At 33.8% G+C, this 27,595-nt stretch overlaps 6 protein-coding genes across 7 annotated transcripts; 3 read left to right on the top strand and 3 right to left on the bottom strand.

The window, feature by feature from the left end:
• Positions 1 to 293: 293 nt before the first annotated feature.
• Positions 294 to 11,763, top strand: LOC117222384 (E3 ubiquitin-protein ligase AMFR). 2 transcript variants are annotated; one of them, XM_033474043.2, is made up of 8 exons: positions 294 to 721; positions 4,149 to 4,408; positions 5,035 to 5,292; positions 7,788 to 7,943; positions 8,025 to 8,347; positions 8,425 to 8,812; positions 9,165 to 9,412; positions 9,581 to 11,763. In XM_033474043.2, the coding sequence occupies exons 2-8, from the start codon at positions 4,181 to 4,183 to the stop codon at positions 9,741 to 9,743; spliced, it is 1,764 nt and encodes a 587-aa protein (XP_033329934.2). In that variant the 5' UTR covers positions 294 to 721; positions 4,149 to 4,180; the 3' UTR covers positions 9,744 to 11,763. The 2 variants fall into 2 exon arrangements, with proteins under 2 accessions (XP_033329934.2, XP_033329935.2); XM_033474044.2 differs by having other exon boundaries at positions 295 to 721; positions 9,584 to 11,763.
• A 769-nt stretch (positions 11,764 to 12,532) lies between these two features.
• Dad1 (dolichyl-diphosphooligosaccharide--protein glycosyltransferase subunit) lies at positions 12,533 to 13,355 on the bottom strand. Its single transcript, XM_033474064.2, has 2 exons — positions 13,070 to 13,355; positions 12,533 to 12,865 (listed from the first exon to the last, which is right to left on the bottom strand). Exons 1-2 carry the CDS (start codon positions 13,272 to 13,274, stop codon positions 12,735 to 12,737), a joined length of 336 nt encoding a protein of 111 aa, XP_033329955.1. The 5' UTR covers positions 13,275 to 13,355; the 3' UTR covers positions 12,533 to 12,734.
• Positions 13,356 to 13,672: 317 nt separating this feature from the next.
• cbc (protein CLP1 homolog) lies at positions 13,673 to 15,379 on the top strand. The gene is made up of 3 exons (XM_033474025.2): positions 13,673 to 13,933; positions 14,045 to 15,102; positions 15,170 to 15,379. The coding sequence occupies exons 1-3, from the start codon at positions 13,835 to 13,837 to the stop codon at positions 15,279 to 15,281; spliced, it is 1,269 nt and encodes a 422-aa protein (XP_033329916.1). The 5' UTR covers positions 13,673 to 13,834; the 3' UTR covers positions 15,282 to 15,379.
• A 1,979-nt stretch (positions 15,380 to 17,358) lies between these two features.
• Positions 17,359 to 22,816, bottom strand: Rab8 (RAS oncogene family member Rab8). The gene is made up of 4 exons (XM_033474084.2): positions 22,398 to 22,816; positions 21,379 to 21,439; positions 20,848 to 21,193; positions 17,359 to 18,928 (listed from the first exon to the last, which is right to left on the bottom strand). The coding sequence occupies exons 1-4, from the start codon at positions 22,519 to 22,521 to the stop codon at positions 18,830 to 18,832; spliced, it is 630 nt and encodes a 209-aa protein (XP_033329975.1). The 5' UTR covers positions 22,522 to 22,816; the 3' UTR covers positions 17,359 to 18,829.
• A 72-nt stretch (positions 22,817 to 22,888) lies between these two features.
• LOC117222408 (ribosome biogenesis protein NOP53) lies at positions 22,889 to 24,855 on the top strand. The gene is made up of 3 exons (XM_033474079.2): positions 22,889 to 24,061; positions 24,127 to 24,629; positions 24,711 to 24,855. The coding sequence occupies exons 1-3, from the start codon at positions 23,336 to 23,338 to the stop codon at positions 24,784 to 24,786; spliced, it is 1,305 nt and encodes a 434-aa protein (XP_033329970.2). The 5' UTR covers positions 22,889 to 23,335; the 3' UTR covers positions 24,787 to 24,855.
• Positions 24,856 to 24,857: 2 nt separating this feature from the next.
• On the bottom strand, positions 24,858 to 27,216 carry LOC117222401 (uncharacterized). The gene is made up of 8 exons (XM_033474070.2): positions 26,835 to 27,216; positions 26,407 to 26,678; positions 26,183 to 26,336; positions 25,924 to 26,103; positions 25,493 to 25,877; positions 25,318 to 25,415; positions 25,119 to 25,248; positions 24,858 to 25,043 (listed from the first exon to the last, which is right to left on the bottom strand). The coding sequence occupies exons 1-8, from the start codon at positions 27,005 to 27,007 to the stop codon at positions 24,858 to 24,860; spliced, it is 1,578 nt and encodes a 525-aa protein (XP_033329961.2). The 5' UTR covers positions 27,008 to 27,216.
• Positions 27,217 to 27,595: the final 379 nt, after the last annotated feature.

Genomic DNA, 27,595 nt, shown 5'->3' with positions numbered 1-27,595 from the left:
TTTTCATTACGGTAAAGTGACTTATGCCACTTTCAAAATTTATTATAATTTATTTTTAATATATTTTATAATTAATTATATATAATAATATATTTTATAATTAATTATATATAATAATATATTTTATAATATATTTTGTAATATATATATTACATTTATTATAATTTCGATTTACCGCTCGGTGTGAGGGTGAGTCAGCCAGTGCGACAGAATTTCAAATTTCGCGGGCAAAGTCCGTGGATACCCCCTCCTTGTAAACCGGCCACACCAATCAATACTTCTTTATCGACTGTGTATTTAGTCTCATCGGCGGTCTCGAGCACTGCAGTTGTTGTGACACATTGTGTCATATTGTGTCGCAATAATATCCCGAAGCTCCTCCTAAAGGGACGTCAGTGAGAAAACCGATTCGCCGCTCTCGAACCCGTTCAAACAGAAATTGTTCCGCGGTATGGACCGCGCGTGTGCCATGTAAAACCGTGAAGGGACGTGCGGTGTGCTATTAGCTGACGGACGATTCCGACCGAGAAAGAAAGTCTTACTTTCGGTATAGCCTTCCGGCGTGTCCCTTCCCGTCCCGGTATTTTCGCTTTTTCCTCAAAGTTCTGTGCAGATATGCGTTAAGTGGAGCTCAAACCGCCCGGAGTCTCGTCCTCGAAGAGATCTGTCCCCGTTCCGGTGATGGATTAAGGGCAACGTGTTCGTCGATCTTTGATTCCAGGTGAGTCCACTTGTCCCCGTATCGATGCAGCGTTCTTTTTATAGGAATACGATATCGAGTGTCGCTCGTTTTCGCAGATCTGTCATTTGACGCAGCGTGCACAGACCCGGGCATTATTTCGACCGAAATCTTTTCCGCACGTTGCGACGAATTACAGATTATTCGATTTCATGGATAATAGCCTAATGATGTAGTTCTGCATCGGTGTTTGTAGTTAGTCGGTCAGAATCGAATTTTGTGGTGCTATGCTAACGTCGAGCATGTTTTTTTTTTTATTTCAGTAACTGCTTTCTAAAATCTTGTATCGAAGCACAGGTGAAAGTTACTTGTCCTAGGTTATTCTTGGAGCACAGATACCAAAGCATCTCGTATGGAGTAATCGTTTGTGTCTTGGATCCGTTGTAAGATCATTCGAAATGTTTCTAAGTAACAGATGTAATAATGGAACATGATACATTTAGAAAGTAACAGGAAACTCTTTAACGAGGGCACGACATGAATAAGTATAAGGAAAAGATAAATATAAAGTTGGAGAAATTAAGGGGTGTGAGAGACGAACGCATAAATCGGCTAAAAATATCATTCTCCTGCTTAAGAATAAGAAGAAACATGAAAGTCGGCTGGCTTCTCACATTAAAAATCGTTAACAAAAGTAGAAACAAAATTTCCATTCAATGGTAGCATTTCATACACTGGTAGCACAGGTTCTATAATTCTTGCATAATGGTCATGTAACATTTATCATTGATATAAGCAAAGAACTATGATATAATCCATAGGTGAAGTTGAATAATGCAGAACTAGGTGGAAGTAGATGACTAATTGAACAAATTAGCAATGTGATGCATGTCATTTTCCTCTAATTGCAGCTATGATCGAATGTGTACTTAACTGAATTACTTGCATAATCTTATATAATACAAACAAGAAGATCCTTTTCAAACATCCTTTTAAAATATTTTGAAATAGTCAATCTAAATAATATTAATATATTGTAATATATTGTCATAAAAATAAGATCTGCTAAATATTTAAATAAACGCGCATCGATCAATTTAAACAATGATGACACAGCGTTTATGTTTAAATATTTAAATAACTGATTATATATGGCTGTAACGGATATTTAAATCACAGTGATAAGTTATTTTCCGTTTAAAAATACTCGAGATTCTATAATGACCGATTACAAAATTATTCTTGGCAGCTTCGGCGAGTCATTGAAAATTTCAGTTGGTTCAGATGACGGTCCTGCAGTTTTTACCGTAACTCGGCGAGAAAAGCGATCAGCGTAACACGTGCCGTTTCGTGCGGTGCATCATGAACGTGCTATTATACATAGTATTGTAAACTACTATCGGTCATAAAGGTTAAAGTTAAATTTTAACGACTACACACATGAACACGACGGTAATGTCAGAATGTGCGTTTCTACATTTTTTTTCCCCCAACGCGCGACAACCGTAGGTGCCTCGAGATACGAAGTATGCGCCAGGTACGTGACTTGACTTTGCGAAAACATGCAAACAAGAATAATTATTTTCTGCTCGACATACTAAATCGTTTCACCCGACCTTGGAAAATTTGTAACCGTCCCGTGCTGGCTGATTCGCATGATAGCGGATTACCTAAGCCCTAAGCCGAAACGACCGGATTTTGCCGATTTATGTCGTTGACGTACGAAAAAAAAAATAACTCGAACGCTACAATAATAATTACGAAGTATATATGCAGATTAAGGAAGCCACCGCCGATTTCGTGGCCTATAAAGATATATTATAAACCTACTGAACTAAAGTATTAGGGGGACCGGAAAGTTATGTCGTTTGTTTACATTAAATTCAAACAGATAAATATGCGCAGAGACGACATTCTTTTCCAGTCCCCCTAATATGTTGTGTATTCATTCTGAACGACTTTTTTTAAGTAAAAAAATAAAAGATACTAAAAATAATAGATGTTCTCTTCTAGATTTTCAGGTATTAGAAAAATTTCAAATTAGAAAAACTGTTGCTACAATGAATAAATAGATGTCTTTTTTGAGGTAATAGCAGTTACGTGTCTTAGTAATGAGAATATGAACTCTTAAAATAGCAATAATATAATGGTTTCTTTGTCCCGAACTCGCGTAATGCGTGACGTTAGATATTGAACGCGGAAAATAATTTAAAACGTCCCTTTTAAGGTTGAGTCTCTAATACCTGCACTAAACTCCTATCACACCGAGTTCCTAATGTGATTGAATCTCTCTACCTCTTTAACTTCTTTCGCGAATATCTCGGAAACTAAAAAGGTAGCGCTGGTTATATTGTATAGGAGAAAGTAGTTCAGTATGGTGACCTAGTCAGCATATTTCAAGGACATTGATATCGGAAGCGGTTCCCTTAAACTGTATATATATACCATTGATTTTAGTCTATTTTCTGTTAATAATAAAGTAATCAACGGCCAACAATTTTTCTGTTTATATAATTGATGGTTTTCTTCGTCACAAGAATATTTCGTTTCGGTACGAAACCGTTAGTAGGCCAGATAAAATGCCATCGGCTCACGAGCAAGCCGAAAAACCTGTACGATAATAGTGTCACGATACGTGACATGCGATAAATTATACGAATTAAGAGATTTTATCTCGATTTCCGTGGTTGGTCTCTTTGTGCGAGACAACGTATCGACTGTTTTTAAAAACAGAGACTCTTTCCGCGATTCCAAGGTCGCGGCGTCGATGTTTGCGTCGTTGTAACGGAAATTTCGGTGTCAGTTACCGATGACGATGACCGCCGATAGCGCTAACGGAAAATGCTTGGTTGTCGATGATCGGCGTGCCAATGAACTTGTCAATTACCATTGACAATCGAACATCCGCATAAAAGGACCGGACAACCGGTACAATATTAAGCACGTGTATCCAATTATTTATTCACTCTTTGCAGAATTTCTGGCGTTGGAATTCTAATTGAACCGAGCCATATGGACTGCTTTTTCTTCGACGGAATTGCGAGAACGATTTTTCCATTTATGTCTTGAATCGTGTTGTTTCTTATTTTTATTGCTGCTCTCGTTTTACATATCTCAGAACTGTTCGAGTAACTTCTATGGCTACTGATTTATGTTATGATAATATTGTTATTTCTATGTAATCGAAACAATCCCACGTATGTTCAGTTTATAATTGTTAAGTGCAAATGTAAATACGCAACTGTTTCATAATAAAATAGATAACCGTTTGTCGAATAAAACATGTATATGTTACGTCCAAATTAAGTTGAATCAACCAAAACGTTAAATGGAATTATACTGGTACAGTTATAAACTGATCTTTCATAATGAAGAAAGAGCTCGAAGGTTATCAAGTCTGACCAGACAAGCTCCTCCATTCCCCACATCAGAATGAACGCAAATAATCGAGTGACACTGTGCTCTTCAGGAACAGGAAAAAGTAACAACCACATAGCATCAATGGAGCTCTTAGACAGACTACCGATCCCTAATCTCAGGGTGTACACAGCCATGAGCTTTGGGATTCTATCCTGTTCTGTCTACTATGCAGCCCAGATCATCAAGGATCCTACATGGAAAAGTAATCATACCTCTGTGGAGATGGAGCTTGAGTCCGATCCAAGAAATTTAGGGATGCATTTGAAGGAACTGCTCAAATGCATGTTCTATGAACCCACCTGCATCTGGGTAAGCGATCCAAGTCTCTCTCTTAGCCTCAGCAGAATTAATGGGATTCGCAACCCAAGGCTCCTAAAAGGCTCAATCAATTTTTGATGTTTATTACTTTTGGCTTCTCCGCCAATCTACACATTGTTGCCAGTCTTTCTTGAGTGGTTAGCCTTTACGCTTGCTAAATACATTGACCCCCAAGTCCAGACAGTTTTGAAATCAATGCTCTTAAAAGATAGAAAGAGAGTCATCCAGTTTTTAAGAAATTGAGCTCTTTAAGAAAAGTCACGTTTTCAGTTTTATGAATCATTCTGATTTGAGTCTTGGTTGTTGAAGCGGGACGTTTTGTTTTGCCGGAAGTTGCCATGAAACTTGCCTTGTTTCCTAGATCATATTAATCATTGTAAACCCATCGCTGGGTGTTCTTCCTTCTTGGCAAATGAAATAGGAAGCGGTGAACAGTGCCGGTCAAGTTGCGCACTAGGAAAGCCCGGTCACTGCCAAACGTGTCTTATCGGCTTCTAATATTAGTCGAGGTGGTTTACATTTCGGCCATCTTCGGCTGGGGCGGCTTCGCGCGGCTCGACAACACGAACGATGTTTGAAAAGATCGATGGAGGGTTTTCCGGCTTTCTTTTTTTCAGACGCTGATCAACATGGCTTACTGCGTGCTAATTCTCCTCGGCAAAACGATCCAGAAGCTGGTGTTCGGCGAACTCCGGCCGTCGGAAAGGCAACACCTGAAGGACAAGTTCTGGAACTTCGTGTTCTACAAGTTCATCTTCGTTTTCGGCGTGCTGAACGTGCAGTACATGGACGAGGTGGTCCTATGGTGGGCTTGGTTCACCGCGCTGGGCTTCCTCAGCCTGCTCAGCCAGCTCTGCAAGGATCGATTCGAATACGTGAGTATAGTACTTCCGCGAAATCTTGGTCCCGGCGAGTTTCACTCCAATCAAGAGAATCAACCTCTCAACCGATCGGATTCTCTCGTGAATTGAGAGCAATCTTCTCGAACACTGGATTCGATTCAATTAACTCCATCGCGGCCACGTATGTACTTCGGCGTGCGGGCATCGTTCATATAATTACAGTGTTCGATACGCGTTCGTGGATCCTGTTGAATCACGGATTTCGAAAATGAAATTTTTCGAGGGCTTTCGATTAATTCTGAGCACCGCTGCTGGACGCGTATGTTTTCGACGAGTCGAACGGAAGAAACGCGTGTGCCCCATATTTCCACTGCGACAAAAATCAGGAAATTTATGTCAGTGAAACTTCAGTGAAACATTCGCGGCACTACGTGCGACGCTAAAAAGAGCATTGGTGCTAAAGATGGCGGTAAAAACTTTCCTTGGGTAAATGTAAATTGGTATTTAAACTGGCGAAAGTATCGGTATCCTTGTAATTATCTTCCTAATTAGTACCGTTGTTCCAGATAAAGGTAAACAAATCTTTTGCAAATCGTCGAGAGATTATTTTCCTGAATGTTGAAAATTGGAGCTAATCTTATAACCGCGGTATTGTGTTCTATCTAGAAAACTTAATAGATCTATTATTATATTTCTTGTTTTCTACTTCCGTTGATAAATTCTGTTGATCGTAAAACAATATTTCGAAATGATCGAAATCGACGATCTAGAAACATTAACGGTTCGATCTGTAACGATTGTTGTGGCAATCGAAAATTAAAATTTCAGTATATTCTCTCCGCGCATGCTTTACCTCGAAACTTGAAAACTTTGCGTCCAGCAAACTTTTTTACCGTCGACATGATTTACGATGATACGGAAAACCGGTCTTTCCGCTTCTATATTTAACTATCGCAAAACGATTCCCGCGCGGATCGGAAATTAATTCATTTACGGATTCCGGAAATTCGTGCGAACCGAAACACAAAAATTTACGAGAGAATGTCTTGTGTATCTTCTGTCGGCCCGGTTTGTTGTTCTGCCGAATTTCTTCATCGCGCGGTGCATACTTAATTTCACTACCCGATGAGATTCAATGAAGCGCGAATTTGATATTACAAAGAGCGACATTGGCATTTTAAGTAAGGATGTTTCCATAGGATTGTTCTTTTGTAGACGTTTATAAATATTCCGAATATCTTAACATATTTTAGACCGGTAGAGTTTCGAGGCTCGGTGCAGTTGGCACGCGTTCATTGCGAGCCGACAAGCCGTCGTTACGAAATTCGCTACGTGGCTGCATTTGCATTGTTTCGTTAGATAGAGCACTCGTCATACTTTATTTACGCGGAGCGTGCGCCTGAAATCAATATGTTGCTTATTTATTCGACAAAGTTTGCCGCATTCGCAAACGGGACTATCCCGCGTTCGATTTTGTCGGCATAGCCATGCGCCAGACAAGGTGTATTATAGTTTCCGTTATGAAACAGTTACATAAAAAAGCAAAAAGATGTTCTCAATAATACAACATAGGCACGTGTAACGGAAATGATTCGTTTTGCCTTTTTAGCACGAAATGCCATTATCCGTCGAAGTCCGCACGAACGTAATAAGTTTCATGCGAAATAATCATGTTCTGCTACAGTGCCTACGACCTTGACTCGACCACCTCCTAAACAAAGTTAACCTAATTTGATGAGCACATAGTCAGAAGCTGTGAACAGTTTATTTTTTTTTTTATTATACTGTGAATGCGTTATCGACAAATGATAATAGTTTACCAAGTGGAATTTTGGTATTCGGAACCAGAAAACAAGAAGGAACACATTAGGGTTAACCAGATATAGGCTTGGTCGGATGTAAAAGACTCCGCTATAAACACAAAAAGTCTCGTGACTCCGTTATGCAATGAATTCACGAGAATCCCGTTAGTATAATTGAATAGAGGTAACCAGGTTATACCTGTCACTACGAACATTCAGTTTTCCTTGTTTGTTTCATTATGTATCTCTTTTTCAACAGAGCCGAGAGATTATGACGTAGAGAACCGACTATATGTATTTAGTTATTCAACTGTGCTCACTTTTATTATGTAACGAAAACGGTCATACATGAAAGAAAATTTTACGAAGAGAAATTATTTGTGGAGATAGCAGATATTGTAATGAAAGATTTATTTGACTGATTTTCCTGGATATTTCGACCCTACAACAAATTTAATGTGTGGCCATGCAGTATCAGATGGGACTATACATATAGATAGTTGTAACATGTAGTCCTTGAAACATTCTTGAGCAAACTGGAATATCAATCCCCATGTACTGCAGTATTTAAAAGAAACACACACACACACACACAGATTTTTGACCATGACCCATCTGCCAATGTCATTTACTTCTATTTAATTAATACAATTTCAACCCGCGTGAAATTAAAAAAATAAACCACGAATATATAAGCCACCATATATTTATTTTATTATCTTGCAGTTGTCCTTTTCGCCAACAACACCCGGTTGGAGTCATGCAAGGCTTCTCGGACTGCTCGCTGCAATTCTGGCATTATCTTCGTTCATGTTATTGTTATGCACGGCCGCGGCCTTCATTTTCGTCTCCTTCAACACGTTCGTGTTTACCGCAGCCGAGGTAACTAACTCATTCTCATTGAAGTCAACATTATAATTTCAAATGGAAAAAATTTCAATCACTTCGTTTCTTGGTTAATAGTGCATCCTGTTAGGCGTGAGAACGATTCATGTAATGGTGAGATACATTATTCACCTGTACGACATCAGGGGAGCAGGAACACCATCGCAAAGGTCATGGGACAAACGAGGTCCTTTGACTTATTACGCGGACCTTGTGGCAGAGCTAATAGTACTGTCCGTGGACTTCTTCCATCATATGCATATGTTGCTTTGGAGCAACATATTCCTGAGCATGGCCTCCCTGGTAATCTGTATGCAGCTTAGATACCTGTTCTACGAGATTCAACGGAAACTGACTAAGCACAGGAACTACTTAGCCGTGTTGAACCACATGGAGCAAAAGTACATATCTCCATTCCTGGATCAGATCAGGTCTCTGTATTAAGAACTGTAATCTGATATACTAATATTGATTTTAGCTACCCAATGGCGACGCAAGAGGAACTGGCAGAAAACTCTGACAACTGCGCTATTTGCTGGGAGAAGATGGAAGCCGCCAGAAAGTTACCCTGCTGTCATCTCTTCCATAATTCCTGTCTACAGTCCTGGCTAGAGCAGGATACTTCTTGCCCAACGTGTAGGCTTGCGCTTAGCATGCAACCGAACCATCGTGACAGCACACAGGCGTTACCAAACGAACTGCAAACACCAGCCAGAACGAATGAGAATCACTTCTTTCATTTCGACGGCTCGAGATATGTTTCTTGGCTACCGAGCTTCTCCGTGGAGGTTTCTCATAATTGGCTACGTGGAGACATTTCAACCATTGCGCACAACAACTCGCAAATGGATGCTATGATCAGACAGGCATGTTCTGTTCTCAAATTGTTAATTCGTTTTAGAGGTTGATTTGTGTTGGAATCAATTAACAGATACAAGTATATGGTGTCATGAAAATATCTTCACGTCAGCTACAAAGGATATGTAATTAAAAATGCACAGGTTCCTATTTAAAAACTTGATAGTGACTTTCTCAGGACGTTTCAAGATCATTGCAAGGTCCACTAAGTAAGAATATGATACGTCTCCCTTGACCTACAACTTAGATTGTTCTATGAGTAATTGCATTCTGAAAACGAATTAATCTTTTTGTTCTGTAATAGTGTTCTATAGTTTTTCTCTGCTATGATCTGATGAATGTTATTTAATCCTGAATCAGGTGCAGCAACTTTTTCCGCATTTCCCACGCAACCTAATTGTGGAGGACCTCAGAGTGACAAGATCAGTCGAATGGACTGTTGAGAACATTCTTGATGGTGTGCTGATACCGCCACATCATTTAATTGAAGAACCACAATCGGAATCCGTCCCTCAGATTCATACTAGTACCACTGAGAATAGTGTCTCTTCGAGCACCGCTTCAACGCCACCCACCGATCCAAGATTTGACATTCCTATTGCTGACAGGTAATCTTTTGTCTCTCTTTTCATTACACTGTACGATAAAGTTTCATTTGTATTCATATTTTCATAATTACAGAATCGTTTTTTCTAACAGAATTATTAGTATGGATTTTATGGCTGGGGAGAAGGAATCATTTTTTCTCGTTCCTAATTAAAATTTACTGGTTTCAGCAGCAACGAACCTTCCAGCTTAGAAGGACGGTTTTCAAGATCCTCTACAGAAAGGGAGCTCATGCTCCAGCACCGCAAAGAACACATGAGACTAGCTGCCATCAGGAGATATTTTGGGCTACAACGCGATGCTAACCAACATGTCTCCGAAGCTACTTCTTAAAAATAGGCAATGCAGAGAAAAATTTATGTTCAAGTTTATGAGTTTACATGCTTGGTAGACTACCTTCTTCGATGAAGTGTATACGACTGATTTTCTTTGGTAACACGTCCATTGACGACCACTTACTACTCTCTTTTGGTCACCTTTCTAAGTCTCGCATCCTGCTAGTTTTCATAAAACTTTCTTTATTCGAGATGTTTGTTCCTAAGATTTTCTTAACCATCTTAACTTTTATTACACTTTAAACGATGTAATCTTTTCAGAGGTACATGTTTTTTGATTAATTATTCGGCATTATAATCATCATAAGCAATATCGTCACCTACTCTTTTTTTCTTTAACTTTAGTCTCATTGTATTTAAAATCGGTTATATGATTTTTATAGATAGATTTTCCGAAAATTGTACACCCGCTTTCGTTCTTTTCTTGAGAAAAATAGTTTTCTTAAGAAAACAAGTTGTTTTATTTATAAGTAAAGTAAGAATGATGAACTTAAAAGTATTAAATGTTTAATTCTTTAGAAATAATAAGGAAAATTAACTTAAAAGTATTATTTGCTTAATTATTTTTTATTCTTTATTTATTAAAATAATTGTTAAGTAATATACCATTCTGAAAAATCTTAATCTTCGTATTTTTTCGGAATATATTTCCCCTAGAACTCTTATCACATTAAAAAAGCAAAACACATTCACAAAAATCGGTTCATATAAAAGTCCATCATTTTAGTTTAAAATATAAAGATACTTAGACACGTTTATTTCACTTTTTCTTAAGAGAAATATTTTTCTTGACCATACATGTTAAAATATCCCAGTTGTTTCCTCGAAATCATTATTTTCTGTTCTCGAGAAAATTGATTTTCTTGAAAATAGGAAAAATGAATTTCAGTCATTAATATTGACTGGTTGTGAATATATACTCATTGGTGGATTAGGGGACTGATAAAACTAGAAATACGTTGTTGAAGGAAACGTTCTTTTCATACATTCATTTTCATATGAGTAAAGAATAAAAATCATATAGTATGTTTAATAGCAAATGGTTACTATCACTTTTGTTATTAATTTTATTATTGATATGTAATGTTTCCCATTTTAAAGATAATATAAATGATTACAAATGAATATTTAAATCATTCGAGAGAGAGAGGGAGAGAAAGAGAGAGAGAGCGCGCGCGAGAAAGTAATATTTAAGACACATATGTTTGCAAATAAAATATTATTTAACAGATTATAATAAAAAAAAGTCTATTTCTTTCACTTATTAGAATTACAATGCTATTTCAAAGATTTTACGAATACATTTTTCTTTCTTTGAACAGCACTGTATTAAATTATATATTTAAATATTAACAAAATTCAACGTTAAACAAAATTTCACTTAAAGAAAAAAGTACTCAGAATAGTATATGCGAAGCAAATAATTTCTTTGATGGAGTATTTAGTTTCAAGAACACTCGACCATTTTCCGTTACGAATAAAATGCATCTTGTAAGCTCACAACGAAGAAAATGAAAAAGAATGAATTATTCAAGTGCCATGAAAATCTATGAAAATAGAGATTGCTAAAATGTTGAAGTAATTTGTTAATATACGCTTTTTTGTAACATATTCTTTTCACCCTGTAATGTATAGCGCATTAAATTATGCGATTTATTTGTATTACTTCGCAATTATGGATTAATTAACACTTTACGATCTGCCGATACGGCACAGCACGCTCAATGGAAACACGTGTTTTATTATTAAATAAATCTCAGTGAAACATCGCTTGGTAAAACTGAGTTTTAACAGTTGTTTTTATACTATTGTCTATAAAATAAGAGTTACATAGGTAAAACTTTTAAGTATACTGAAACAGAAGAGCACAAATGCTTCGGGTAGCCCGCGGAACGCAAAGTGTTAATAAGAAAACACTATAAATTGTTTCCCACAGTAATGTATATGGAACAGTAGCTTTTTCCTCTGTGAACGAATAGTTACCCTGTATGCTTGAATTATACCATAATTCCAACAAACGACTACAGACTTCTTTTCTGTTCTGATGTCAAATTTTGATTATCCAAATATTTGAGAGAACTAAATTTCCATTTTGATACATCGAATTTGATTCAAAAAAAGAATTTCAGTAGTTGATGAACAACTACTAACAACATATAAACCAATCAATTTTTGTAATGACCTTTTTACACATAGTAGAAACAATGGAAAAGTAATTGAAATGTAATAGTATTATTTCAATACTCAATGCATATGATGCAAAAATGTAGTAAATGTATTTTCTAGAAAATAAAAATCTAATGTTTTCAATGTCATAGAAAGAAGACATTGTATGGAGAGGTTGATATATTTGTGGACTGTGTAAGTGCCATCAACTGATTGCTTTATCGCAAACAAAATTCTGTGTACAATATATAACTTTCCTATGCCTCTGAGTTCACAAAATTTTTTAAAATAATTGAGTGATTTGTTATTTATGTAATATAAAGACAAATGAGGAAGAAGTTTACTGTGTCTTTGCATTGTTTGTTTTTTAATTTGTAGCTGAAAGTGCTAAATCTATAAATATATTATAATATTATGTAAATATATGTAATATAGTTGTATTTAGTTACCACGAAACCAATTGAATAAAATTTTATGCTCCATCATACAGAATTTGTTTGTTAACTAACTGACTTTGAAGAAGATCTATTCTGAACATCTCACAATATTTTCAGTTATAACTTGTATAAATACAATGCATTTCAATTCATGACAATTGTTACTAAATTTATTGAATAATGATTTTGGTTCTGAATTTTCGATTTATTTATTAACTTTACAAGTAGAATTTAGCACACAAGAATTCTATAACAAAAATAAATTTCAATCTATAACTTCATCATTATTCATTTTGAACTGTGCAGACATTTTTTTTATGACATGGTCAGTTTCAACAACCGTGAATGTTTTATTAGAAAGTTATACAAATTTGTTACCTAAGTGTTTAACCAATGAAATTCATTACAACAATGTGAAGAATAATATGTGCAAAAATGAAGTCTGCGAATCCCCTCTCAGGACTTATCCCATGAAATTGGTTTTTATTCTGTGGATTCACTTGCAGTCGTAAGCAAACTGTAACAGAAATATGAGCCGATGATTTAATACAATGCATACGAAGATCTCGACTGTAATTATTATAAAAAGTAGATCAATAACATAGAAGATTGTCTCACATATTGATAGCAAACCTAACCTAGTTGATAAATGTGAACAATTATAAATCGATACGACGATAGAAATCTAATCCTATTAAGTAAATTATAATTAATACAAGACCTCCGAGTACGAAGCAGGAAACACAAGAAATAAATCCACTGAGAAAGCTGTTGAACGGGAACGTCCCAACAAGACAGCAGTAAATGAATTGTATAACACCAGTTAGGAACACATAAAATAGATAAGCATCAATTATCTTGAGTTTCTTCGGCGTGGATTTCGTATACTCCTGCCAGAATTTGCTAATTACTGCTAACATCGTCATTTTTATAATTATTGTGACGTTTAAGGTTGTGTCGATTCGCGACGCGTGGCACCGGTATACCAATGATCAGAAACAGTCAGAAATTGTAGTAATATGTACCATGAAGTAGAAATAATGTAGTACCACACTGGCGACCTAAAAATCACTAATCAAGATTAGATACATTATTTTTTATATCTTATTAGTAAATACTCTTTTCTACACAACAAATAATTATTTCGATTAGATCAAATTGATAGACGAAGTTTGAAAGAATAATACAGTTTAAATAAAGGTTATTTTTATTTTCATTTTAGCATTCTAGTTATTTATGAATTTTTAGTAACATATCTCTACCATTTTACAACTGTCGATAACATATACCATCGATAAATATCTCGATAATCATTGAATCGAATAACATCGATAACGTAACGTAAACTTCCCGGTGTAAAGCAGCATAAAGTGCCTGTTTAGGGGTTAGTGTTCACTATGTAAATAATTTAATATGAAAGAAACATCAAATAACGTTAAGTAAATCTCGTGATATTTAATAAACAGATATCACTTATGTTAACAAAATGACAGACGAAAAAGCGCATACACAAGAATTTAAATTAGATCCAGATTGTGAGTTACGATTCGAAGTTGAATCTAAAAATGAGAAAGTTACGGTTGAGGTGATTATATATGTATATATTAATCATTATTGATTTATAAAGTTTCTTCTTTTTCCATAAAAAAATTGAAAACAAATTTTCAGTTTTAAATTTGAGGTTATTATTTCACAGCTAAAAAGCGGTTTAGCAGAGGTCTTTGGTACAGAACTGGTGAAAGGAAAGAAATATGAATTTATTGCTGGAGCTAAAGTAGCAGTGTTTACCTGGCAAGGTTGTACAGTCGAACTAGTTGGAAAAACTGATGTCAGTTATGTCGCCAAAGAAACTCCGATGGGTCTTTATCTAAACTGTCATGCTGCAATGGAAAGGCTTAGGGAAACTGCAGAGAAGGATGATACGAGAGGACCGATAACAATGATTGTAGGACCCTGTGATGTTGGAAAATCAACACTTTGCAGACTCCTTTTGAACTATGCAGTTAGAATGGGCCGTAGACCTATTTTTGTAGACTTAGATGTTGGTCAAGGTCACATAGCAATACCTGGTACAGTTGGAGCTTTACTTGTTGAGCGTCCATCAAATATTGTCGAAGGTTTCAGTCAGCAAGCACCATTAGTCTTCCACTTTGGTCACAAATCTCCACAAACTAATGTTGCTCTTTACAACCTCCTAGTAACGCGATTAGCAGAAGTCTGTTCGGACAGACTCCAAGCTAATAAAAAGGCTAGAGTTTCTGGGATTGTGATAAACACTTGCGGATGGGTAAAAGGAGATGGATATAAATTATTGACTCATGCAGCTCAGGCTTTTGAAGTTGATGCTATTTTGGTACTAGATCAAGAAAGACTTTATAACGAACTTGTTAGGGATATGCCAGATTTTGTTAAAGTTGTTTTTCTACCAAAAAGCGGTGGTGTGGTAGAGAGAAGTAATGCACAGAGGGTGGAGGGCAGAGATCAAGGCGTTAGGGAATATTTTTATGGATCCCGGACTCCGTTATATCCACACAGTTTTGAAGTAAAATGGAGTGAAGCTAGATTGTATAAAATTGGTGCTCCGGTGCTACCTGCATCCTGTATGCCACTTGGAATGAAAGCAGAAGATAATTTAACGAAGTTGGTAGCAGTTGCACCTGGACCTAACTTACTTCATCATTTATTGTCAGTCTCGTTTGCTGATTCACCAGAGGACGATGTAGTACAAACCAATGTTGCTGGATTTGTCTGCGTGTAAGAATTATAGTTTATTCAATTATTATCTACTTGAGAGTTCAAAAATAATCTTTCTTATTTGCAGCACCAATGTGGATGTAGAAAGGCAAACATTTACAGTTCTGAGTCCTCAGCCAAGACCACTACCAAATACAGTTTTATTATTATCAGATATTCAATTTATGGATAGCCATTAATTTTTTCTACTATTAAATTAAAACCACAACAAAATAAATATATTTGTATATATATATTGATTTGTAAATTTTATGAGATTAAAAATGCCTTTTATGCATATCATTGTTTAAATTTATTATCGAATATTATTATAATTACAGTTATCGCAAATAGATCGTAATTAAATTTTTAGAAGAGAATAAACAGAAATAATTAGAATGTAATTACAGTAAAAAGAAACACATATGTAGAAATATTATAAAATCAGTAATGAAGCTGCTCATTAGTTAGCATGAAATAAAAATTTCGAATAGTTTGCGATACCTTTGCGTAGTTCGAGAAATCGAACGTATCGATCGAGATAGAGATTCAAATTTCTGATAGTCCGCTTTCAAAAGCAAGAACAATTATAATCGTAAAATTTTAAACCAGTTAACACATTGAATACCAATAATAGTGAAAAATTACAATAAAAAGATGAATAACATTCGATCGAATGGTTTAGATATTTCTAACTTTGAAAAAAATTTTCAAAAAATGATTTCTGAAATTCGGCGAACTACAGTGAGCATAATTTGCAACATAATGTAAAATTTTCAGATTCGAGCAAACGTTAGAATGTTTTTCTTTCAGGCAGAATTGAATAAATTAGAAAAAGAACATCTTTTACTTCGAGAACAACTCTGCTCCAACGAATCGTTTTTACAAAATGAACGAAGAGTATCGCAAGAATTACGAGCTCGTCTGCAATTAGCAATGGAAAAAATTGATCATTTAGAGGAAGAGAAGATACGTCAGAAAATAGATTATTCGAATTTGTTGATCGATCATGAAAATGTAATTAAAGAACGCAGTACTTTGACAAAAGAGGTTCTGTCCAGTCAAACAGAAGCCGCGAAATTCAAAATTAAAACAGCAAGTTTACAGAAAACATTGCTGCGAGAAACTCAACGTAAAGAGGAATTAGAAAAAGCTTTAATTGAATATAAAAATGATAATGACAGAATCATTGCAAATATTGGCATGTAGGATAATTCCATTTTATTTTTAAATTTTTACATATAACTATTTAGTGGGTAGTGCATTCTTTAAAACAAAATTTCGTTTTTAATGTTTTTACATTTTATTATGTTTAAGGAATATCGCTAAAATTTCGAAAGAACATATATATTTGATAGAAAATGGAAAAGCAATAATCAGTTTAAACAAACGACTACAGTTATTCGGACTCTGTTTCCATGCAATAAACGAAAAAAATAAGGCAGAGATCAAGAATCTACAGCACAAGTTAATGACTATCTCGATGAATGAGTCAAAGTCACTATCTACCAATGATAAATTACATCCGGAAATAGAAAGTTTATGCTTCAAGGTTTCTTATTTCTTTGAATTGTCTTTTAAAATGTATATTATTATTTACAAAGTTTTAGCTTTTGCTTTTAATATTTTTTTTATTTTAGCTAAAAGAAATGTTGTTGGAGATGAAATCTAAAATGGAAGATTCGGCATTGGTAGAAGAAAATATAAATAAAATTTTCCAGGAATTGACATACATGTATAATAACATACAATGTAACGTTGCCAATCAGGAAAAATAATAATCCAAGTACTTCGTTGATTAACAACATTTATTTTGTCAATACATCTGATAAGTGATATGTTCGTTAAACTTGATAATATATTCTTAAATAAAGTTACATTGCTCGTCGTTATAAAACGATTAAAAAATTATTAAGAATTTTCATATATATATACAATAACGTTATTGTTGTGATGTACGGCTTTAAGGAATATTTAGTCATTAATTCGTTGCCCTTTCAGTTTAATTTAGCTAAAAACTTAATGGAAGCGATCGTCTGAATTTTGGAGTACAAAAATTTTGCTTAAAATAAACATAGCTCACAGAGGTTTTTGTAATGGTAAAGCTGTATGATTAGAAAATAAAACTTCTGTTAATTGCAGTTCTAAATAGTATTAATACAACACCTAAACGAAAATGATAAAACAGACAGCAATATTAGCGAATGTGACGATAAAATTAATAATTTGTCATCGAAGAATTAGGAAAGGCAGGTTTCAATAATAAACGAAGACGAATAGGATTAATATAAAATGTATTATAATAATCGTATATTTAAGTATAAGTGGAAACAAATCGGAACCCCTTTTTCTTGTATATGTGTATAAAAAGAAAAAGAGGACCCTCTGTTTCCTCGAAAAACTATTACAACAAGCGTTTCAAACGAAGACGAAGTCCGTGTTCCACCTTTTTTTCATTTTAATTACTTCAACAATAGAAACAGGAAATAAGTGAAAGAAAATCGAAAGAGTTCTCTCTTCGAATCACGAATTTGCGCTAATTAATTAATGAGTTAATTAATGAAGATTCCCCTTCGATTCGGTGAAAAAGCTAACTTGACAATGTGTATTATATATATATATATGTATATATACATACACGTGCGTGCATGCGTATGTATATGTATATATGTATATTTATTCATATATTTATATATAAAAAATGACCGCCCATTGTTTACCTATCCGTACCCTCTTCTTTTTGTTATAAACAAATATCCTCGAGCTACCATAAAAAGAAAGAGATGATTTCTCTTCAATTCACAAGAGAAATTCTCTCTCTTTCGTTATTGTTTAAATAAAGTGAATACAGATGTGTGTTAAAAATCGATCATACCCCTTGATCGTTTTAAGAAATGGAGGAGAAACATTGCAGTGTGTAGCACAGAATCATACACCTCATGTTCCTTCTTTCATGCTACGGATTTCAACTGAATCTTTTTTGTGCATTCATCGAAACATTCGTTAAAAGTACGACATGAAAATAAAAACAATTTTCTATGTTATTGCTTTCAGAAGTATTTACGCGATTACGTCACTCTTCTCCGGATGAAATAATTTTTACAGCTCCTACTATCACAAGTCCTCTTCAAAAAACGAGAAAGTACGTCAATTGTTCCATATAAAAAGACCACTCAGCGTCGATTTACAATCTAAATTATTCGTTGATCATTTTAACGGTTGGAATCATCCCCTTTGGCTATAGAATCTATTATGTGTCGCCATCATTCGCCCACTTAATTAGGTTCGGATAGTCTTTAAATTGCAAATTACACACCCATGATATCTTGCTACGATACTACACTTTATGAGATTAGGCAAAGGAGAATGGATGTTACGGTCATGTCTTCGGATTTTGTGTCTTGAAATCGCTTTTCGACGTCGTTTAGAAAATTATCAAAAAATTATCACAATCCGCGATGATCGTTTCCTTTGAGAATCCTCAAATATGATTTTCCTTTTTTCTTGAGATAGAGAGAGAGAAAGGAGGGGAGAGAGAGAAAGAGAGAGAAAGGGAAGTGTGTTTCTCCTCCAGGATTAAAAGAGCTCCTATGAGTAATCAGTAAAAAAGAGGGACCGGCAGCGACGGAGGAAAACGAAGGTGGCCATCAAGGAGTAAAATCACAGAAACACTCGCGTCATGAAGCGAGAGAAGGAGACCGAAGGTGAAGAGTAAAAGGTGACGGTCAAGGTAATGCCGGCCAAAGGGTCAGAGTATAGAGCATCGTGCGAGCCAACTTGGTGGCTTCCTCTGTGGCTCGGATGCCTTCAACTGGTGTCCGCCTCCCTTTGGTGGATTTGATGCCTCCTGTTCCAACATCATTTCATTAGTCAACAATTGAACTCAAAGCAAACATAACATTCAGTATAAAGAAATAAATTAAACAACTCTGTATGATGTATTACACTGTTCTATACACTCTATTACACTCTTCAAAAGATTTGGTAATATAAAGTTGTATAAAAAAAGTAATAATTAGTTGGAGAAACGATGTCAAGTTGTGCATTGGGTTCGAAGTCCATGAGTGAGAATATTATACAATATGTGTTACATTTATGTTGCACAAGCGGATTTCCAAATTTGTCAGAAATATTTAAGACATTATACTTTTCCACGACTAACTCTATTCAAAGAGCTGTCACGGGATAATTACAGACATTCTTTATTTCTTGTTAATGACAGAGGTTACATTTAAGAAAAACCATTAAGAAGAGTAACAGTAAGCAAAAATAATTTATCGATGTTAGAGCAACATTGTTAGTGGTAAGATATGAATAAGTATTATAAGAAGCGTTCAGCATTTTTGTAATGTTAGTACATGCAGAAACAAATTGTCTAGCATACATCTGATTATATAAGACAAGGCAGACATAGAGTTACAAAAAATAATTACATAATGGTATCAGGTTTCATTTTCTTCAGTAGAAGTTCATTTAAATGCACCATGATTATTTTGGTAAAGTGATACTTTGGAAAAATATAAGATCTTTTGATTACATAAATTCTTGAATAGACTGGAATTGAATGTATCTGTTTGGTCACTTTCATGTAATCAAAACAGCAAAACCACTCAATGGCAGTATTAAAAAATAGTACTTCATACTAAAATTTGTACACACTCCTATACAGTTACTGATTGCATTCAGTTAAAATATATTAAGTAAAATGAAATGAAATATGTTGGTTAATAATAAAAGTAATAATTAATTGTTTCAATTAGTGAAAGACAATATAAATAATGAAATATCAAAAAGGTATGCAAAAGCAAAAGTACATAGAGAGGAGGAAAGTTACCTTCTGCCGTGAGCGACCAGCACCAAACACAGAGAAACAGACACAGGAAACAAAAAAATGGTGGTTAATCAATTGAAATCTATTTGCTATAACTAAATCTGTAAAAGCAACTAAATTACACGTAGATAAAAATAGATTTTTACATCAGCTTTAATGACATTAGTAACTGATCAAATCAAATTCTATTTTTATCTTTAATTTATAAAGTAATTTAGTTTTTTAACCTTCCAGCAATGTAATAAACAATATATGGATCGTTAAGTATGCAGAATATTATTTAAGTTGCTCTACATCTTTATTGCTTAAGTTATTGTAGCTAATGTTAGAAGTATAAGATATTTATATGTATGTTTCTATAAGTCTTTCAACACACCCACTAAATCTTTACACAAGCCACACCTGTAGATTTGTGTACATATATGTAGGTGTGTTGAATATTGATTACACCTACCATGTTGACATCAGCAGTTTTATTAACTTGAGAGATTGACGTGATATATTTATTATCTCACATATGAGGTCTTTGGTAAACTAGATATGATTTTACAGTAAAGAAGATAGAAAAAAGGGGGTAAGATCTAATGTTTTATGTAATTTTATCTATTTTTCGCATTGATATTCAATAAATTTTTTACTGCAAAATTTTATTAAGTTATTAAAACATTCAGAATATATATTAATAATAAAAATTCAGAACAAATAATCAATTGAGCATTTAATTAGTATTACTGGAAGACTATAATTGTAATTCTTAGAATTCATTATTTTAAGGCAAAACACGTATTAATTCCTTTCTTTCTTTCTTTCTTTCTTTCTTTCTTTCTTTCTTCATTGAAATTAACTAGTTTCTTTACCATTTTATGAAATAAAAATGCTATATCTTTTCAGTAAGCAATATAGAAAATAATATAATATTTTTGAAATGTATTTACCAGCTTCTTTTCCATTTTAGCTTTAATGTCTCGTGCAAGGGTGTAAAATGCCTCTTCAACATTAATGCTGGACTTAGCTGAAGTTTCCATGAACTTGATTCCATATTCAACAGCTAGTTGTTCTCCCCGTTCTTTTGAGACCTGTCGCTTTTCTGTGAGTTCACACTTATTGCCCAGTAGCATTTTTTCAACATCTGCCGATGCATTTTCCTCAATGTTCCTAATCCAATTTTTTATATTCTCGAAACTCTTCTCATTGGTCACATCATAAACTAACATTATTCCCATTGCACCACGATAGTACGCTGTAGTTATTGTACGAAACCTTTCTTGGCCAGCTGTATCCCTTCAAAACATTCAGAAAAAATGAATATGCAATAGTATTCATGATACTCCTCATTGTATGTAAAATACAAGAATACTCATTATGCAATAATCACGGCCATGCGATTGAAATTGTTTCTTTAAGTTTTAATTTTATAAGAGAAATTTGTCTAATTTTATACCTAATTTACACAATCTAATACTTACCATATTTGTAGTTTTATTTTTTTGCCATCTAATTCTATCGTTCTTATTTTAAAATCAATTCCTGAAAACAAGAAATAAACTTTTAACTCAAACATTTAAGACTATTTATCTGAACAATTCAGATTACTGTTCTGTTTTATATATGTTGCATCTAATAAAAGAAATAGACATCTATTTGATTCTCAGTTTGTAGATCTATAAAGATATCAATTTGAATACATATTCATAGTCTAATTATGATAAAGAAACAAATTAGATACATGTATGTATCTTTTACATAGTTATCAGCAAAAGAGGTGGCACATATTTTGTTTACATATGTCGTACAATATATATCTAAATTATAAGTGCACATAAACAGAAAATAAAATAATTCATATAAGATTATAGCGCTCACTGTAAATCAAACAATGAATATAAATAGATGAAAATTTGAATACAGGTTACTAATAATTTAATATATCTTCCATATTTTTAACTTATAATAATATATAAATTACACAAAGTAAATGTTATTTTAATAAACATTCTCATGTATCAAAATTATGTGGAATTCGAACATGTAGTCAAACTTTAGTACACACAAACAGAAGGACTGAAATGTCTTCCTAGCAAAGCGAAGTCTAAAAGATATAACAGGTTGTATACTTCAGCAACTTTGACTATTTACATGGAGGTACAACTCAATTTGTTCATCAAACTTTTTATCTCCTAATAAAATTATCTTCTGAATCATCTGGAAAGTTAGTCAATAAATTATATCATAAGACAAAAGTGTGCTCTTTCAAACTAAACCAGTTAGGGACACAAATAAGAACAGAGAAAAATCAAAAGGAGACTTATTGAGATGTAGTCATCAAACTATCATCTATAAATTTAGATAATCGAAAATCAACTAAGAAATAATATTCTGAGATATGAGTCTGCTCTCTTTTCTAAAAGAGAAAACATCATTTTTTTTCGAAAATAAGAGGAAGACAAAACGGTCGAAAAAAGGTAAGGCAAAAAAGGACACTTACCAATGGTTGAGATGAAGGTCGTATTGAAAGCATCTTCGGAGAACCTGAAGAGGACGCACGTCTTGCCGACCCCTGAGTCACCAATCAGTAACAACTTGAACAAATAATCATATGTCTTCGCCATACCCTTTGCTTTCAGTCCCTCTCTTTTTCACGTGTTTCCCGTCCACAGTTCTTTTATTCTTTCTTCTATCCGTTCAGTCTCTTCGATGATCTTTCCGAGTGATCGTGATCCTTGGAATTCCGATGACGCACCCTTCAAACTTAAAACGAGCGCACCTCACGTCGTGGCTCTGTTTATCACGACAAGATCGGACTTACAGAAGACGCGGAGAATGGATTATCACTGGAATCTGTTCGGATAGGGCAAAATTCGCGTAATAGGGCACGTAAAAACATCTGTCAGAAAAAGCGATGACAGCCATCGGTAAGTACAACTTTTTCTCTGCTGTTGTGGCCAGCCTTCTGACCGCACCACAGGTGATGCGCGCGTGTGTACACGCATACGCAACACGTGTGTCGGCCGCAAGCCTAATTCTCATGAGAAAATATGATATTGTGCGTCCTCATGAAATCTACGTTTCCGTTAGACAATGTACAAGTCAATTTATAAACTGCATACATAATTTCATAAACTACTTTCAACAGGAATACATTGAATATTTCTGTAAAAGATTAGCGTTATTTAATTAGTTTAATACTGAAACGCTTGATTATGTGCATACGATATTCAATTCAATTAATTTTTTTTTAACTTTTATACCATCTGTATCGTACTGCATAGTTCCATGATTTTAATTCACCAATCAAGCGACGTAAATAAAAACCTAACTTTCAAATTGTTAGAATTTATTGGAAGTCACGTTTCTTTCGAAGGAATAAAAGCGTGTTTGATTACATGTTGTTACATTATATAAAATAAAATAATCGAAGCTAAAATGGGGAAACGAAAAGTATCGAAGAAAACGAAAAAGTCGTGGCGTAAACATGTGGATGTAAATGATGTCGACAAGTTCTTGGAGGATTCCCGACAGCAGGAGAGGTTGGGTTCATTTTCGAATCGTAAGAATTCCGATTTATTTGTGATTTCTACAAAGCCAGAAATTCTTCCGAAGAAAGCACGTCGCGAATTATTACAATCCAAGGAAGCACGATGTTTCAACGCTTTGAAATCTCACTCAGCGGTTCCGGATCCGATTGCAAAAAGAAATCGTGTCAGGACGAAGGAAGAGAGGAAGGATCCTCGTGTTTTGAAAATAGAAGCTCTTAAGAAGGCTCAGGGTATTGTAAAGTTGAAAGAGAGATTGAGGTTAAAAAATAAAGCTATCGCGGCAAAAAAAAGATTGATTAGGCCAAAAAGAGGTGAGTTTACAACTGACGCGTGGGAAGTGAAGACTGATAGTGGAATTAACACCGAATGGATGGATCCGGATACTGTAAGGCATACAATGATACATTTCGGTGTAAAAAAGAAACGATTGCCTACTTCATTACATAAGAAACCTTCCGTCATACCAGCAATTGAGATACCACATCCAGGAACATCTTATAATCCCTCTTATGAAGATCATCAGAAGTTATTGCAAGAAGTTGCAGAAAAAGAATTGGAATTAATGAAAGAAGAGAAACATTTGGAAAGGGTTACCACAAAAATGTTTAAGAAGGTATTATTAAATAAATAATAATTGATTATATATAAAGCTGTATTTATTTAATTCTTTTGTTATAGGTGTCACTAGTAGAGAGGGAGAAAAACTTTATAAATGAAATGTCAGAGGGTTTGAATCTAGAGAATGAAACTACGATTGAAGACAGTTATGAAGATACAGAGGTAAAATCTGTAAATCCTCCAGTAAAAAATGTGAAGAAAACTCGTGTCCAAAGGCGTAAACAGAAGGAACAGAGAGAGTTAGCTCATAAGATTGGAAAGGAGAAACTAGAGAAGAAGAAAGTTGCAGACATTTACAAGTTGAAACTAATAAGTAAGCAATTGACTAAAAGGGAAAAGAAACAGGAACAACTGAGGCAAAAGAGGATGAAGAACAAAATCCTTAAAGCAACAGGTACTAAAGTACTTGGTCGAGTTAAATTTGAGCCTCTTGATCCTGATTTCATATTATCAGATGAATTAACCGGAAATTTGCGAAATACTGCACCAACTGGTAATTTATTGAAAGACAGATTCAAATCTCTTGAGCAAAGGAACATTGTGGCTCCTTCTGTAATTAAACTGTAAGTATATATAATTTAAGTATATATAATTAGATATTTGTTGAATAATAATTTACTAAACAAAATCTCTTCTTTTTCCAGAACACGAGATAAGGCGAAAATGAAACGGTATATAAAACCCGATCACAAAATCGATATGTCAAGTGTAAAAGTGTGAAGTATAGGTAGATTAATTTTTATAAAGTCATGTACATTATATAAATAATAGTAAAGTAATAGTAGTGGACTTCATCCTTCTGCAATAACAGGCGATTGTTCTTCCTCATCTAAAGAATCAGTCTCGTTATCTAATTCGTATTCCTCTTCATCAGATAACAACATAATATCAAAAATTTCATCCAATTTTTTTTTACCAGGTATACTACTTTCAGTGGATATATCAATTTCCTCTTCTTTTGAACTTTCTGATGTTATCTGACGATGATACAATTAGAAATAAAAATGGAACATTTATAGTATGTCTATACAATGAAATGAAATTTCAGTTACTTTATCTAAAATTGCTCTAGACGACAGTGTTGAATTTTCAGACGGAGTCAGTATTTCAAAATCAATATCTTCAGGCACATCTTTTACATCTTCCGCGCGACATTCTGTTTCTCGTGGAATACTTTCAATCCTGAGTATCAAATGTTTTAATTATTTTTCTATATCTTAGTCCACACTTGTAACTTTTACTACTACTTACGATTTGAACGTATTGCATCTAATCCTTAATAGACCTTTTGAAACTTTACATTGGAAACATAAAAGCAATTTAGGATAATTTGTTTGAATTGTGGGGCACTGTGAAATATTAAAAACATTCTTTTATCTATGTTCTAAATCAAAATATGTATGTAATATACGTTTATGTAAAATACCTTGAGCAGACGGGCTACAGCGTATTTCACGTCGTAAAGTGTCTCTACGGCTGCTTTTATTCTACACTCTAGCCTTCTTTGCAAATACTTTGCAATGTTTATTTTCAGTTTCTCTTTATGCAGTAAAGTGCGTACTTTTGATAAAAGAAATTCTGTAGATCGTTCCTTCCAGCGTATATTTTCGATTGTTAGTAATAGTTTCGATACTGTTGTAGGATCAGGAACATTAATATCAGACAAAAGGTCTCTCATTTGTTCGAATTTGCTTTGTAAAGCTTTCAATACTGAATTTTGTACTTTGAAAGTCACTATATTACGTTTCGTATTGGAACATTTGGTGGTAATGCTCTTTCTGTGTATTGCAAATGTATTTCTGCAAAATGTAATTGTACAAGAATGATATTTCAGAATTGACTTTAATGGAACATTACTTGTAATCAGTTCCAATATTTCTTTTGACTGTAACTTCTTTAGACAATTGTAACAACTCTTTCTGTAACATTATATTTTCGCGCATTAATCTTTTATTTGGGAGGCTTATGAATTTATTAGTTTCAATCTGGAAGTGTGCTGCTAAATCAAGAAGGTATTGATATAATTCAAGCTTGAGCCTGGAATAATGAAGCTTTATCAGTTTTTATCTAAAGTAACTCTCTGATATATTTGAGTAAAGCAAAGATAATATGATACATTTCTTGATCAAATTCGAACTTCCGTCTAATTTCCTCCAGAATGTCTTTCACTTCTTCCTCATATTTTATCATTCGTTCCTTATTTTCTTCCAACTTTTCTTGCAAAGCGTTTTGCACTTTTTTAAAATCATCTAAACTATTAATTTTTGCATCTACAAAAATAATATTTGTTTATCAATAGAAACAAAAGAGATTGAAAAAATAAAGATCTTCAGTAGTTACTCAAAATTTTTATTTGCGAAACTAGTACTAATTTCTTCTGCGTGTATTTCTGTTGGCATAATTGCATGACATTAATATGAGTTTCCTTGTCTTGTATTCGAGCATTTTCTAATTTGTTAATATTATTTTTTAATGTATCGATCCTATTATTTTGCGAATTAACTTGTTTAGACAAAGTTGCAATTTCATCAGCTGTTTCTGCATCCACTGTTAACAGATGTTCATTGGTAGTTTCAACTTCTTCTGATAATTCACCATTTCGATCATTTAATCTGAATATTTTTAAATATTAACTAATTATTTTCATAAAATTTTTCTTCATTTTGTACATATGTATAGAACTTTGTATGTAACTGAAGCAGAGATAAAAATATTTACAGAAAAATGTTTTAAGGGATAATGAAAAATAACATAGATTCATTTTTAACCTTTTTATTCTACTTTCAATATCTTCAATTCGAATATCGTAAAATGCTTTTTGCATATTAATAATTGTCGGTTGAGCCTTTGCCACTCCATTTTCGTAAGATTGCAATTTCAGTGGCAATGATATATTTCCTTTGTCCCGTCCTTGTAAGTCCACCATTTTTAAAGATACCATACAATACTCTAAGTATCTTAAAAATTAATTAGTTTTGTGCATATAATGATACACTTTAGTTAAACTGAAAATATCAGGATTCAATTACACATGTTGATATTGACGATGTTTTCGACATGAACGTTGTAACGAATATAAACCAGACGTCATTCTAATTATTTAAAACTTGCAAAATCTTATGCCACATACTATAATTATTAATAAAGGCAAAACAGTATATATATTATATATATATATATATATATATATATATATATATATATATATATATATATATTATTGTCAGAATATTTAAATAAAAAATTTAGCGCGCCATTATGGACTTTGCTCGCGAAGTATTTTGAAGTTGATGACTTCCCGCTTGATTTTTAAAACTAATGATACAAAATTACATTTCATTAAAAGTTATACGTTATAAGTAAAATACAGAAATATTTAATTATATATTATCATTTATTTAAATTGTAATAGTGCATTTTCGAATGTTACAATTTACATTATGTTGTATATATGTACATACATACATGTGAGACGATATAAATTCCAATTGACACATTTTATTACATTGAAAATCATCTTTATCATTTA

This window comes from Megalopta genalis, chromosome 5, assembly GCF_051020955.1.
Source record: "Megalopta genalis isolate 19385.01 chromosome 5, iyMegGena1_principal, whole genome shotgun sequence".
NCBI classification, from domain to species: domain Eukaryota; kingdom Metazoa; phylum Arthropoda; class Insecta; order Hymenoptera; family Halictidae; genus Megalopta; species Megalopta genalis.
The sequence above is the reverse complement of the archived record's forward strand: the minus strand, read 5'-3'. Positions and strand labels throughout refer to the sequence as shown.